The sequence below is a fragment of the Seriola aureovittata genome, chromosome 20 (assembly GCF_021018895.1).
Source record: "Seriola aureovittata isolate HTS-2021-v1 ecotype China chromosome 20, ASM2101889v1, whole genome shotgun sequence".
Classification (NCBI taxonomy): Eukaryota; Metazoa; Chordata; class Actinopteri; order Carangiformes; family Carangidae; genus Seriola; species Seriola aureovittata.
Genome location: NC_079383.1, coordinates 22,858,065 through 22,874,352, shown reverse-complemented (window position 1 = coordinate 22,874,352; position 16,288 = coordinate 22,858,065). Strand labels below are relative to the sequence as shown.

The 16,288-nt window shown below is 43.9% G+C and overlaps 1 protein-coding gene and 1 long non-coding RNA gene across 4 annotated transcripts in view; one reads left to right on the top strand and one right to left on the bottom strand.

Annotated features, from left to right (window-relative positions):
- The window catches only part of dipk1c (divergent protein kinase domain 1C), a 29,381-nt gene extending 24,351 nt beyond the window's left edge, over positions 1-5,030 (top strand). For all 3 annotated transcript variants that reach the window (XM_056364637.1, XM_056364638.1, XM_056364640.1), the window contains 3 exons: positions 259-423; positions 3,574-3,648; positions 3,732-5,030. In XM_056364637.1, the coding sequence (XP_056220612.1) occupies positions 259-423; positions 3,574-3,648; positions 3,732-3,947 (456 nt within the window). In that variant the 3' untranslated portion in view covers positions 3,948-5,030. The remainder of the gene's footprint in view (positions 1-258; positions 424-3,573; positions 3,649-3,731) is intronic.
- LOC130161375 (uncharacterized) lies at positions 4,852-14,701 on the bottom strand. Its single transcript, XR_008826133.1, has 3 exons — positions 14,044-14,701; positions 13,662-13,922; positions 4,852-6,735 (listed from the first exon to the last, which is right to left on the bottom strand). It is a non-coding gene; the product is annotated as an uncharacterized LOC130161375 (long non-coding RNA).
- Positions 14,702-16,288: the final 1,587 nt, after the last annotated feature.

Genomic DNA, 16,288 nt, shown 5'->3' with positions numbered 1-16,288 from the left:
CCCAACAGATTCATCCTTATATATTTCCTCCTGTTTGTTGATAGAAGCGACAGCGAGCAGCTGTTTGACTGAGACTTTATTATATATTATATTTTATAATATATATATATATAATATATAATATAAATATGTGAGTTGTTTTTAAAGATTTACATGTTCAGTAATTAAAATGATTAATTATAGGTGCACGATAATATTTTAAATCATAAATCTACAGAATATTTAATGACCTCTGAGTCTCCGTGGCGTCGCCTGCAGGTGGTGGCCATCGACGTGGACATGGCGTTCTTCGAGCCGAAGATGAGGGACATCCTGGACCAGAACTGCAGCAGCGATGACGACTGTAACTTCTTCGACTGTTCGTCCAGGTGTAACCTGAACAGACGCAGGTGCAGCCCCCGCCGCAGGAACAGCAACCTGCAGGTGAGACTTTCACTCTCAGGTGTTTATCCTTCACCTGAGTCCATCCATTGTAAATATTGCTTTACACCTGTACTGTACAGCACCTGTACAGATTTACATCCAAACCGTTACAGGTTGGACTAAACAACATTTAAAATGATGCTCACAAACTAAATTTTATTTTTATTTTTTACTCTTATTTTGCTTTTCTGTGTTTTCGGTGGTTATTTATTATTTATTACATATTTGTTTAGACAAAGAATAAATTAAGATTTTCCTGTCTGACATTTGATCCTGTCCCTGTTTATATATATGTGTATATTTTTTACATTCATTCAATTATACAAATTACATTGAGTAAATTACACAACCCAGAAATGTTTAGTCTTGAATTGACTTTGTTTTACTTTGTGTTGTGAAATATAATTTAATTTCAAAGCATTTTCTTATTTACTATGGAAACTATGGAAAGTTTTGGGCTTTAGGAGAATATCAGATCTGGTAATTATATATATATATATATATATATATACATTATATATATATATATAATAATAATTCAGACAGGGGAATTTGATTCAATTAGAAGGTGATGATCCATCAGTCTTTCAGACTGAAAAACAAATGTTGAGGTGAAAACAGAAGATCATCTTTATATTCCTCTCCACGTGTCCAAACCCTTCACTGCATATTTACTCTGTGACATATGTAATGTTTTCTGTGTCCGCTCTTCTGTCTCCGGCTCAGACAGAAAACGAGGCCTCGACACATTCGCGCCGCCGTCCGTCCGCCTCGCTCCCAATAAGGCGGTTGATAAATTACAGGCTTGTCCGTTTCTCCCAGACTCAGTGATCCATCTTTCACAACATTTAATTATACCTGCGCCGTAAAGACACGAGTGGAATGATAATTACTGACGGGAGGAGACGAGGGCTGAACCTGCTGACATGTTGTGTCTTTAAATCTGTTTTTATTAGAAACCTGGAGAAGCTTCTGATGAATTTAATTATTTCAGACATGTTAAAAGTTTTATATTAATATATTTTGTTTTTATCAATCTGTAAATGTGTTTTTCTGCAGGTTTAACCTCCAGAGGAAAGAGAAAATGTAAATAAATAGAAAGCTGTGAAACAGGACAATCATTTATATTTATAAAGTAAAAGAACAAATTCATCTTATGATTTTTGTCTTCAGTACATTTCACCAATAATTGATCAATGAAACACTGTGGGAATAATAATTTAAAAGCCAGTTAATTTCTTTAAAGTATAAAATCCCCATTTAAAATTCTGGATCCATAAATAAATGTGAATATCTTTTATTAATCCAGGCTCATTTAACACGTTCCACAGCAAAAAGACAAATGATTCAAATCCTTCTTCTATTTATTATTTATAATTCAAATTAATTAATTGTTAGCTTCTCATTTTAATTCTTTAATAAAAAATAAAAAATTGAATTTCTTCAGTGTCGGTTTATTAGTAACAGTTCAGTCCGGTCAGACACTGTGCAGTAAATTTAATTTTTCTTTCGTCTGATTTTATTTTTCTTCTCATCTCTACAGGACAATAGTTTAATTCTTTAAATAGAACATGAATATTCTCTATTATAAATGTAAATATTGTTTAAACACAAAAATCAATTCTTTGATGCAAAACAGTGAAATCTGTTTCAAATTAGATTCAGAAAATGTTTCTATTATTGTGCTTCAGAGTTTACCAATAACATAATTATTATTATGTAATTATTATTATTATTAAAGTTTAATTATAAAGTAGCTTCAGTGACATCACATCACAGGTTTTTAGAGCTAAAATGAGTTTTTTAAATTATGTTAATGATCAAATACGTTTAAAATGTAATTTTTAAAAATATATTTAATATTTAATATAATGTATATAATGCCTAATTATATTATAATTATATTATTCATTTTATTATTATTATTATTATCTTAATACGCCGGCCCGTCAGACGCGAAGGAAATGTCTGGGACACAAAAGCTGAGGCGGACATCACCATCATCGCCATGACAACGCCCGGACAGACTCTCAGCACCCTGCCGCCTCCTGTATCACATGTCATATGATACGAGATACCTGCATTCACCAGAGGAGGATGTGTGAATATGAGACGGAGGGAAAATAGTTTTCAGCGGGTGATGACTGGATGTGATGCACAAACACGGAGAAGATACAGACCGTAAAACAAGGAGAAGCTAAAAGTGACCCGTGATCGCACCTGTTTGTAACGACAGGCTGTTAGAGGATGGATAAATGTGAAAAGAAGAAACTAAATGTGAGAAGAAAACAATTAAAGAAAACAGAGGACGCAGATAAAAAGAAGAGCAAGAAAATGAGAACAAATGAAGACGAAGAGAAAACACGAGGACAAAACGAAATAAAAGAGAAAACTATGAAAGAGAAAAGAGGATGATGGATGGACAGAAGAAAATAGAAAAACAGTAAAAGGAGAAGATGGAAAAAAGGAAAAAAACTGAACAAAAGATCAGAAGAACAAAGGAGAAGAGAAGATGAGTGAAGACCTGACCCGACAGCAGGTGATGATGACACGCCGCGCTCCTATTGGCCCGTCTGAGGCTCCACAGGTGTCTCCTGAGCACGACCTCTGATGACCCTCCACCTGTCAATCATCTCCTCAGAGAAAGGAGGCATTGTCTTTTTACCTGTGTGTGTGTGTGTGTGTGTGTGTGTGTGTGTGTGTGTGTGTGTGTGTGTTGTACTGACTGATCTGTGTGTGCTTGATAATGGAAAGCGAGGTGTCATCTGCATAAAGACAGATCCTCTTTAGAATCACTCATCGGTTTCTCGTCTCTTCTTTCCTCGTCTCGTCTCTCCTTTCTTTTCCCTTCTTCTTTTTGTCTCCTCTGTTTTTGTTTCCTCTCTCCTTCCCTCAACCCTCATTTCCTTTCCTTTCATCTCTCCACTTCATCTTCCTTCTCTCAACTGTTTTCTGTTCTTCTTCCTCTTTACATCTTCGCCTTTTCCTTTTCTTTCCTCTCTTCTTGCTATTAATCTTCTCCTTACCTGTTCACTCCTCTTCTCTCCTCTCTTCTTCTTCATCTGCTCTTCGTTAATCTCCTTGTCTTCCCTCATCTACCTCTTTCCTATTTCAACCTTCTTCCCTGCGTCTTTTCCTTTTCCTCGTCAGGTGATCTGTGAGAAGATTTTCCGGCCGTGGTTTTCTCCAACTCTGCTCGGGGCCAAAGCAGGACTCCCTCTGCAGGTAGGATTCATACTTTCATGACACATTAATCAATTAAAGAACTTGATAATTAGTTAATTTCAGGTTTCACTGGGTCTGAACAGGTGGAGCTGCAGCGAGCGGTGCAGGAGTGTTCAGAAACAGAGGGAGGTGTGGAGGAAAGAGAAGAGGACGGAGGAGGAAGAGGAGGAGGCGGCAGAGACATCCATCAGCGTCTGCTCAACATCCTGACCCGCCTCCTCCATGAGGGAGGGGCTTCAGGTGAAGGAGGAGGGGCGTGGGAGGAGAAAGGCCACGTCCACACAGCGCTGAACTTCTGAGGAGGTGAAAGGAAGTCCATGAGCGACGGAGACGCTCTTTAGTCTTCATACAGGAATAAGGACGTAGACGTTAATGCACCTTCCTGTAGCAACGCTCATCCTGGGATCCAGTGAACCCGCTGGAGAAAACACATACACTTGTTTACATGTTGGCTGAAGGCAAACAATTCATCCACTGACCCATCGCAGGTCCAGAGCCGCCGGTTGAGCCACAGTCACTTCCACAAAATCAGAGTAACAGGACGGAGATTCCTTCAAGGTCTGGACCATTTCAGAGACATAATCAGTCCAAATACAAACTATAAATCCAGACACCACATGGACAAAGGTCCAAAGAAGACTAGACTTTGTTTCCCGGTGTCCAATCCATCACTTTGGGTTTCATCACAGCGAATGTGGAAGCATGCAGCGAAGCCTTAAGTGTGTTCTCGTCAGGAACATGTTGTGGATCCTCTCTGAGGTTTTCTTCATTTACTAAACCAGTTAGTCTCAGTGAGATTTAAAAACTCTCTCTCGTTTGAAGAGAGCCTGTAGTCAGAAAACAGATGTACATAAAGCTGTAGGTCGACCGTAACCGTGAGAAGTAACATTTATTAATGAAGTTAAATTCTGGTTTCATAGTTGAATCGTCCGCTGTCATTTCTTAGGCTTTAAGTTTGACAGTTCACTGGTGAGTTGTGAGGTTTTCACCCATGACTTAGTCACTGACATCGTCCAGCTGAACTATTTCCATTCCTTTTTTAATTCTCTAAAATGGTAAAATTCTCATAAATGATAAATATGAAGCTGCAGCCAGCAGTCAGTTAGCTTAGCTTAGCCTAGCATATATACTGGAAACAGGGGGAAACAGTTAGCCTGGCTCTGTCAACACCGAGCAGAGAGAGAAGCTCACACGTTGAACACATAATATCTTCTTAATTTATTTTTGTGTTTACATCAGCAGCTGGACGGCTTCATTTTAACACACAGTAGATGTGTAGAGACCAAACGGCCTCTGCAGGGCCGGGCTTCTGTAAACAGACTAAGTATAGGTGAAGTTTGTTTTCATATGTACAGTTCAGAATAATAAAATCTGTAATGACGTTTGGGGTTTTGCTGTGTTTCTTCCTACAGGGCCGATCTGTGATACTGCACATTTCCTCATTGATATACGACACTACTTCCTTCCAGATGCTGGTAGAAGTTAGCAGCTCTGTTTTTAGCATTTTCTTACTCCAACACTTTGTTACTTTATCAAGATTTTCAGAACAAACAAGTGACACAATCTTCAAAAAGCTGTTCGGAAAAGAGGACGAGCAACGAGGCACAATCTCCGGTTTCCCTCAACAACACTTGAACACACCACCTGCAGCTGTGCATGGACCCGGTGACCCGTGTGTTTCCTCTCACCTTCAGTATGAAGAGCAGCTGTGGTCACATGTCAACACCTCCAGAGAAGGCAGACATCTGACCGTCCTTCTGTTGCTTTACTGTCCTCTGCTGATCAGGAGTCCACTATCAATTAATCTGCCGAGTTTCCAGAAGCCAAACTAACGTCTTCAAATGTTGTTTTGTCAAATTCAAACCAGCAATACAAAAGAAAATAATATAAAACAAAGGAAAACAGCAAATCCTCCTGGAGAAGCTGTTTTTGCTCGTCATAAATGATGATAATTGATTATCAGAATAGTTTCTTTTTGATTAAAGAAGATATATTTGTGTATTTAAGAACCAAAAACCATCTCAGTGTAGTTTTACATCTCCTCTCTCAGGCTTCTCTCTGCAGCTCTAGTAACAACAGGTCGGTCAGCCAATCAGAAGAGAGGAGGCTCTGAGCCTCTCTTCTGATTGGCTGACTGTTTTCTGAGTGATCCAATAAAAATAAAGCAGATTTCAGGTAAAAACACTCAGAGAAACCAAATCCTGCAAGGTTTGGATGGTGGGTCCAGGTGGGCGGGGCTTGGTGACTGCTTTGTTGTGACATCACAAAGTTCCAGAAGTCCTGACGGCTGGTTTTAAGGCTCAGTTTCTGAATACAGGCTGTGTGCATTTCTCTGTGGACTGAGGCTTTGATACTTTCACAGTATTAATATAGAAGCTAGAGCTGATCTATAATCACACTACACATGGACACAGACCTTTAAGGGAACTTGTTGCATCGACGCCACAGAGCCTCCAAATCCAGTAGAGCCCCCAAAAATAAACGTGAGAGCTGGCGGACATGTGTGGGACTCAGCAGGAAAGACGTGGACTTGGACATGTGTTTGGAGTCCTGCCACCCACAGTCCAGATATGTTATAAGGAATTTACAGTATGTGATCTGGGGTTTGTTGCAGCCGCAGCTCTCTGAGGATTTCTTCCTAATGTAAAGTCTCTCATACATAAACAGTCCTCCCTGTCTGTCCCTGCAGGATCAGGTTCCTGATCTTCTCCAGCTGCTTCTCTAAACAGCAGCTGGTAGTTTTTTTAAACCTGCTGCGAGTGACTGTGCAGCCTCAATCTAAACACATCATTAGTGAGATGAGACGAATCAAACGCCCCTCATCTGTTCTCCTGTGTTTAATGTGTCCGCTGACGACTGCGTGATGTGTCTATTATCTCTCCGGGACTAAAGAAGAGATGGCATCTCTTTCAGGACACGTCTCCCAAGTATCAGGACTCCAACTCAACTCCAGACTGAAGGAGGGAAAAAGTTCAGCATGATTTCACTTCTGTGGCCTTCACCCCGACAGCAGCGATATGCATCTACATTTCCTCACCCTCTCCTCCTCCAGACGTCCACCTCCGGGCAGATCTGGTTTCAGCGTTTCTGCAGAAATAAAGAAGAAAACTGAGATGATGAAGTCTGAAAATCTCATATCCGCTCAGTTTAAAATGAGACTGACCCTCCGTGGTGCTCAGGGCTGATGTGGGGGGGGGAACCACGACACAGGGCCTCATCAATAATGTACAATAACGTATTAATGTATAGACTTCACACGTTTTCTTTAATGATTCCAGGAAATTCACTTAAAGTTATAATATCTAACTTTTTAACACATTAAAGTGTCTAAAAACAAACTAGACCTACGTTCTGTATGTCGTTGAGTTATCACAAATGTTTCCTGCCATTTTCAACTGTGACTTGAATTAAGGTAACGTTTCATTTCAAGATGAAGGATTTTAGTCGTAGCTGAGTAAACTTCAGCAGCTGAGCCGTGCTGCAGTGTTTTTACTGTTATATGATTTGTTCTAATCAGCTGGTGTGTTTGTTGTGGAGAGGAGGAAACCTCTGTGGATCATTCAGCTCCAGGTGAAAACCTCCTGAACCACTGACACTGAATCAAAGCAGGAGGAGCTGATGACAATAACTCCCATGATCCCACGCTGCTTCACCACGTCACCAAACTCTGATTTGATTGAGAGACAAAGAAAGAAAAAGCAGAAGCAGGCGGTCACACAACCAGTCGGTTTAACAGGTAGGAAAGAAAACGAACGACTAAGAACAAAAACAGAGACAGAAATTATTATTAGAAAACCTGAATGTTCGATTTTTATTGAAGCTCAGTGTTTTCAGCACGAGATTCCTTCAGTGTTTCTGTTATTTAACCTCAGCTTGGAAACGCTGCTCAAACCGCGGGAGTGAATTTCATGCTAAGAAGACTGTAAAATTGGACGATACCAACTTTATTTGTGTAGCGCTGACGGCTGAAGCCTCATTTTACTGCTGCAGAAAAGAGTCCTGATGTGCAGTAACTCCACTCCCACAGTTTCTAGGACATTTCAGAAAGAAACCGACACACAAGCTGTCGTCACCACGTCGGCTTTACGGAAACGATTGAGATGGAAACCGTCCAGAGTCTCACTGTGTGAACCTCAGCCTCCGAGTCAGACTGAAAGCTGAGCCCCCCTGAGACTTTGCTGGATGATGTTCCAGGATGGTGATCATACCCAGAAAACCTGAGACTGGATTTCTGGGTATTTGAGTTTAACATCTCTCCAACAATGACCTCACAGCGCTGCCTTTCTGCTGCCGACACGCTGCTTTAAATTCTTGGTCTTCTTCTGCCGATGTGGATGAGATAATCGCCGCTGCACTTGTTCATTCCCTGTTTTGGTAAAAAAATATTACACAATCACAAGTTTTTCTTTTCATTGAACTTCATGGAGCAGCTCCGTTCATACTGACGACAGACGTTCAGACTTTCCATCCAGGATCCAGTCTGACTGACAGGTTTGCTCCGTTCATTTTATCCTCTCATGATCATGAAGCCCATCCATCTACTTTCATCAGGACCTGACTCTTTCCAGCACGAACAAGAGAAGGAAGTGAGCCGAGGTCACATCGTGTCACAGACGCCACCAGTCCCACAGTACATCATGTCTGACATATGAACTTACATAACCTCTTCTCTACTTGTGCAATGAGTTTCACCATAACCATCATCTTGTAATTGACACTTGTTGACAAAGTGAAACCATTACACTCTCACTCAGAATCGTGCAACACCATTTTTGGTTGAACTGTGTCATGCAGCCAAACTTCGACTTCAACCCTGCGGTTTTCTCCCTCTGCGTCAGGATCCCCGTCGTGTTCTCCTTTAAATGAAAGCAGAACAAAGTGCATCGAACAGGGTCTCAGCAAAACACTGAGCAACAGATTAAAGGAAGATGTTAGTTTGCACTGTCAGACAGCTCTGAGCGCTTTTACAACAGCAGCGTTGTTAAACCGGCGTCACGGATCATTCAGAGACTCTCACCTTCCAAACACCGAGGTGGAAGCGTCGCTCAGCACAGCGGCCGTGAGAAACATCCAATCCACACTGAGTCATGAACCCAAGAGTTCATCAGCTGTAAGAGGCAGAAACACCTGCTGTTCTCCCAGCGCTCCACGTCTTTTCTGCTTCCTGTGATTTCCTTTTTTCTACTTCATGTTTTAAAGGGTGTTACTCGGTGCACTGTGGCTCGAAAGGAGCAGGATCAAACTGACAGTGTTCCCGTTAAAGTGACTGAAATCTTAGAGTGTCGGGCGGCGAGAGTTCTGACAATCAAACATCTCTTTCCAGTCCAAACTTGCAGCTCTTCATGCAGGAGGAGACACGTTCGGCCGCTGCGGTTTGCTGGAATTCTTCTCGTTTGCCAAAAGAAATTCAACATCCGTCAGTTTACTGAACTCCTCTTCAGGAGGAACTCCTTCAAGATTTATGTTTGTTAATTAGTGAGTTGTTTCGGCCAGAAAACCTGATTAATGACAGAAATGCAAAGTTCAGTCCAGAGACAGGTAATCTGGTGTGAATGGAGCCACCAGGCTTGGCAGCTCTTTTAAAAATGTTTTCCCACATTTCTGAATTGGCCCTGACTCGTGATCAATGATTTCTGATTCTGTTTCAATCTGTTGCTGTAGAAAACTCCCTCCCTCAGATGTGATCTGACGGCCGTGGAAGCTGAAGCCGGTCTGGCCTCGGGAACGTTTCCCTGGACTGGAAATGACTCTGCGCTCGGCTCCAGCAGCCACCGGAGGAGCCAAGTGAAGCCTGATCTTCATCATCTCTGAGAGGAAGAGTCTGCTGGGAGTCACCGCTGCTCTTCAATAAACATTAAATCACTTCAGTTTAGTTGCACAAGACAGAAAAATGAAAGTGGACAGACTGACAGCCGAGCGGGAAACTTGTCTTTTTAAGAGAGTCTGCAGATAGAGCAGCTTTTGGAGGATTGAAACCAGTTTGGTGTCTGGCTTCAGTGGTTGAGCCCCCCCCCCCGCCGTTTAGTGCTAATTACTGCTGCTGTGTGTGTGAATACGTCAGTAACGCTTCTGTTTAAAGGTTCAGTTCACACAAATTACAGCTGAACATTTTCCACACAGACTCTGAGACGTTCGGGACTTCTGGACTAATAATACTAAATCATTCACAAACAGTGAGACTGTCTCCCTCAATCATGTGATTCATTTTGTCTGTTCCAGTGAAATCTTGGCGGTTGGTAATTAATTGATGATGGAGTCCGGTTCACTCCGCTCCAGTTCAACAACACCAGATAAAAGCTGATAAAACGGCACATTGGTTCTGTTCTCTCAAAACTAATTTCACACTGTGTTAAATCTGAACTGGGAGCAATAAAGTCTGTGAGCGGAGATGAAGAGGAGGGAGAGGACAGCGCCGAGTCCGTCCATTGTCTTCCGTTTAACCGAGGTCGGGACTCGGTGGCAGCGCGTCAAGCAGAGTTTTCCAGACGTCCCTCTCCTCAGCAACGTTCTCCAGCTCCTCCTGGGAGAATCCGGGGCCTGGTCAGATACCAACGGTTGCACGAGCCGGGAGGAGCTGCAGACCCAGGGAGGCTGAACCACCTACACTGGCTCCATTCGACGTGGAGCAGCGACTGTACCGCGAGCTCCCTCCGGATGTCGAAGCTCCTCTTCCTTTCTCTGAGACTGAGCCCAGACACCCCGAAGAGGAAACTCACTTCAGATCTGATTCTCTCAGTCACTACCCAGAGCTCAGGACCAGAGGTGACGGTCAGAACGAGGCTCGACCAGTAAACCCAGAGCTTTGCCGTCAGCCTCGGCTCCACCATCGCCCGGGGCAACGGCTTTTTCCCGCGTTCTCCTCCATGTTGTCGTTTGGGTTCTTCAGCCCTCATTAAAACACAGAGGCTGGAGAGTCCTGGGTCGTCCGGACTGTAACAGGTCATGGCAGAATCTGCCTCTGAAGCCGTTTCCCACAGAGTCACTTCCTGTCCTGCGAAACAACATGAAGGTCAGTGACAGCAGCCGCTCGATCACAAAGAGCAGCACGCCAAGTCGACTGAAGACTTCGGTTCAGCGTGAACGTAAACAGAAGCCTTTCAAACAACGTCTGCAGAATAATCCACCGCTCCTCTGTTATGTCTGACGAGCGTCGTCACGACGACAGCTGATACCGGACACTTGAGCTGAAGGTCTGGAGGCGACTCAGCGACAGACCTGTTTAGTCTCTGCAGATGTTTCGGTCCGATGAGAGCGTCGATACTTAAGGCTGGATGTTAAAGATGAAATGATCCTTTCATGTTGCTGCTGCTACACGACATGTGAGCGTGTCTGAGCAGGCTGACATCACACACACACACACACACACACACACACACACACACACACACACACACACACACACACACACACACACTCACACACACACACACTGACACACACATACACACACTCTGACATGAGATGAGGCATTTCTGACATCTGGCTGCAGTTGTTGCTGCTTCTCTGATCACAGAGCAGCCGACTTCACACACAGGAGGAGGTACGTGTGTGTGTGTGTGTGTGTGTGTGTGTGTGTGTGTGTGTGTGTGTGTGTGTGTGAACTGCTCAGTCTGGTGTTACTCTATGTTTTTCTTGTCGTGTGTTGGTCCGTCTCTCAGCTCCTCCCTCTTCTGTCTCTGGCTCAGTAAATCTTTTAAAACTCTCTAATACATGAGCTGTGTCTGAATTCAGGGTCTCGCTCTTCAGAGGCGGCGTTTGAAGAGCGACTGCGTCACAGCAGACAGACCATCAGAAACCATCACAGACCATCAGAAACCATCACAGACCATCACAGACCATCAGAAACCATCACAGACCATCACAGACCATCAGAAACCATCACAGACCATCACAGACCATCAGAAACCATCACAGACCATCACAGACCATCAGAAACCATCACAGACCATCACAGACCATCAGAAACCATCACAGACCATCACAGACCATCACAGACCATCAGAAACCATCACAGACCATCACAGACCATCACAGACCATCAGAAACCATCACAGACCATCAGAAACCATCACAGACCATCACAGACCATCAGAAACCATCACAGACCATCACAGACCATCAGAAACCATCACAGACCATCACAGACCATCAGAAACCATCACAGACCATCACAGACCATCACAGACCATCAGAAACCATCACAGACCATCACAGACCATCACAGACCATCAGAAACATCACAGACCATCAGAAACCATCACAGACCATCACAGACCATCAGAAACCATCACAGACCATCACAGACCATCAGAAACCATCACAGACCATCACAGACCATCAGAAACCATCACAGACCATAAGAAACCATCACAGACCATCACAGACAATCACAGACCATCAGAAACCATCACAGACCATCACAGACCATCAGAAACCATCACAGACCATCACAGACCATCAGAAACCATCACAGACCATCACAGACCATCAGAAACCATCACAGACCATCACAGACCATCACAGACCATCACAGACCATCAGAAACCATCACAGACCATCACAGACCATCACAGACCATCAGAAACCATCACAGACCATCACAGACCATCACAGACCATCAGAAACCATCACAGACAATCACAGACCATCAGAAACCATCACAGACCATCACAGACCATCAGAAACCATCACAGACCATCACAGACCATCACAGACCATCAGAAACCATCACAGACCATCACAGACCATCACAGACCATCAGAAACCATCACAGACCATCACAGACAATCACAGACCATCAGAAACCATCACAGACCATCACAGACCATCAGAAACCATCACAGACCATCACAGACCATCAGAAACCATCACAGACCATCACAGACCATCAGAAACCATCACAGACCATCACTCTCCTCTGCTGGTCCAGACTCGGACCTCCTGCGGAGCGTCCTGGAAGTCATGGACCAGGATAAAAGAGAAAGTGTGTGTGTGGTTTAATGTGAACTGGAGTTACTGTCGGGCCCTCGGTGTGACCCAGGGGCCCCGGCACTGATGTATGTCTGAATGTAAGTGAGTTCTCTTGATCCCCATAAACAGTTTCACATGTTCAGACCTGAACCAGCTGCAGCAGAACCTGAGACGGATCCGCTCTCTCTCTCGTGTCGCTCTGACTTTAATAACCAACAGCCTGCGGAGGCCGACGCGCTGCTTTGGTCATGTGACCTGGACATCAGTGTCCTTCTTGTGTTGTAGACGTGATGAACCAGAGCGGCAGAGTGACGTCAGAGCGGAAACGCTGCTCCGCAGATTTGCATTAAATTTAAATTTACACGTCATTTCATTTCTTCACTCAGTTTTTTATTTTCATTCTGGAGCCTTCGGTTAAAATATTTAGCTTTTAAGATATAAAATGAAACGTATTGCATAGATTGACACTTAAATATCACATATATATATTTATATATATGTGATATATGATGATATTCATCATTCTAACATCGTCACATCTGTATATTTTACTGTGAAAGGAAGAAAAGGAGAAAAATGTAGGAAAGAGAAAAGAAATCATGGAAATATAAATAAAGACGAAAAAGTACAAAAGACAGTTAAACACTCACACACACACACACACACACACACACACACACACACACACACACACTGAATCAGAAACATGCGTCACTAATGGATTTCCCTGCAGCTGGTTTGTTCGCTGCCGTCGACCAGACGGACACAATCACACCTCAAGGTCCACTTACTAACTCGTCCTGGAGCCTTTAACTGCCTCACACTGTCTTCATCTGAGTCTCTGATGAAGACCAGGTGATAAGGTGAAAAGCTGGTAAGTGAACCTTGATTGTTCTTGATATTTATACACACAACTAACTTTCCACTAGTTACAGTAAAGTTACTAATTAACTAGATATGCATCGGCACGTTGACACGACCTGATGAGATTATTGATTATCAACTGGATTTAAAACAAAACAGGACAATCTGTTTCACTTCACCTCCGTCTGACGTCTTCGTCTTTTCTCCCTCTTCCTCGTCGGAGCTCCACGCCGGCTCCAGATGTTTCTGTTGGGAGGTCTCAGATGCGTCGACAGAGACTTCCTGTTGAAGACGGACAAGTTCTCAGGTTGATGGTTTCTGACACGTTGACAGGTGTTTGCAGTTTGTAGAGCCCGCCTTTATTTCCTCCTCACTTCTACTCGAACCGGCTCTTTAAACACATGAGTGTCAGTCTGATGGTCCTAAACGTTCCCACAGTCCTTTGGGAAGCAGAGAAGCGTAGCGAGATGATTACTCCTCCTGACCCCTGACCCCTGAGAGGTCAGAAGGTCAAACTAACTGTTGGTGTAACATTACAGTCGCCTCGGGCTTCAGTTTTACCTCGAGGAAGAGTCGGATTTCACGGCGCCGAACCAACATGAGCTCTTCATTTGGTCAGGACGCCTCCTGAGCGCCTTTCACTGGAGGTTACCGGGGCGCGACCCCAGGGTACACCCAAACCTCTGTCCCGGGAACGCCTCAGGATCTGCCAGGAGCAGCTGGAAAGTGTTGCTGCGACCCAAGCTGAGGGAAACAGACCTCGTTTTTGTCCCAACTTATAAAACATGAACCGATGTTTCCTGAGGAATAATAATGAATGTTTGTATCACAAGGTGAAATTATTGCAAGTTAACGCAAAAGTTGTTAGAAAAACCATGACCTGGCCTCCATAGCTCTGGGATTTGTCCTTTTTTCTACGTTGCCCGGGGCGACAGAACGTCCCGCTCAGCCTCCGACAAGCTCCAACCAATCAGACGGTTGAGTGAGCGCGTGCGGGGGTCAGTCAGTAACATCTGGGCTGCTGCTGTCTGGACTTTAGACAACGTTGGATCTGGAAACATGACAAAAAGAAAACGGGAGATATGAGGTTTTCAAACAAACCTTTCATGTTTTTTTAAATGTAAGATTTAATTTCTTTAATTTTTTGCTCAATAAATGGATGAGCCCAGATTCCCTTAAAGAAACAACGAGCGACTTCAGTGCTGCATGATGAAGCAGAAGACTGAGCCGTGAATAAGAGAGCGAGGGGCAGAGGCCTGAGGCCGACATGGGGGGGGGGGGGGTTCAGTGTGGAGCAGGTCCTGGGGAAGCTGGCAGTGAAATAAAGCGCCTCCTGTTCGGAGTGAAGGGTTAAAGCCGCTCCTCTGATCCACTGGAAGAGTTTAATCACAGAGGATCCAGAAGAAGCTTCAGGCTGCAGCTTTCATCTGCTGCTGCTCTTAATTAATCAAACCTCCAGCTGCAGAGTTCAGCTTCCTCCAGGCGTTTTCATTCATCACCCCTCGCTGGGAAACGTTCATTACATCCACCTGACAGAGGAGGAAAGTGGAGGACATTTGTCACGCTGCAGAGCCTCAGACACTTTCTCACAATCTATCAGTTTTCTCCATTTATAACGTCACACCTGCTGAACGGAGGCGGCTCAGGGAAAACCCTCTTCAAGGTCTGCAGGAGGAGGGAGACGTTATCGCCAGAGGAGGACGAAGACGACCGAAGAAAACCCTCAAGACAGAAAGTGTTGCTCGTGTGTGTGTGTGTGTGTGTGTGTGTGTGTGTGTGTGTGTGTGTGTGTGTGTATCTGGCGCAGTATCATTGGCCGGCAGCCGTCTTCACATTCCAGACTGATGGAGGCAGGAAGGAGATCGACGTCTCCATCAGATAAAAGCACCTGCAGACACACAACCCGCTGCTCACTGCACGCGCTCACACCGGATGAACTCGGAGCGTACGTGCGGCGCCGACGACCCTCCGCCCGTCCAGCACAGAAACCACGGCTCAGAGTCTTTAGAGCTGTTAATCACTTTATCGTGCTTCCAGTATTCTGAATTAAAGGAAGGTCACATCCTTGATAAATTATTTTACTGAGCTCAGAAACTTTAGAGGCTTAAAGACATTCAAGACTTTCACAGTCACTTTGTTGTGGAGAGTCAGACGTTCAGATCGAAGCCTTGTCTTCAGCAGCTGGTTAGCTTAGCTTAGCCTAGCTTAGCATAAAGACTTGAAACAGGGCTGAAACTGCTACTCCGGCTCTGTCTAAAGTTTGACAGATGTTGCAGATGTTTTGCAGATGTTGGGTCGGTCAGAACATGGGTATTTTATGCGTGGCTGCTGGGAAATATCGCCTTTGTATAAAAATGAATGTTTGTTTGTATGAAAACTTTTCTTTGCTGTTAAATGGTGAATTGTTGCTTTTACACTTCAGTTTTTGAGCAGATGAAAACAAAGAAGATACAACATGATGAACAGTGTTAATCAGTGCTAGCTTGTTACAGTATTTATGCTAAGCTAAGGTAAGCATGTTATGTTGATGTTTTGCTTTAAAGCTGGGGCTTCAGGGCCACCGTAGAAGACTTGAAAAGAGCCTGGCTTTTATTGGCTGCTGCTAATCCCGTTTATTAATCTTAAAAACATGTTTCCAGACTCACGGATATAAATAACAGCGTCTGATGTGTGTGATTCTCAGTGAGAAAAGCAGCCGACACTCCCTGGAAGTCAGGAAGCTGTGAATGATCCAGTTTAGATAAAAAGATGAAGTTGAGTGGAACCATAAAACTTCGAGTGAGTGACTTTCCAATGAAAACAGAGC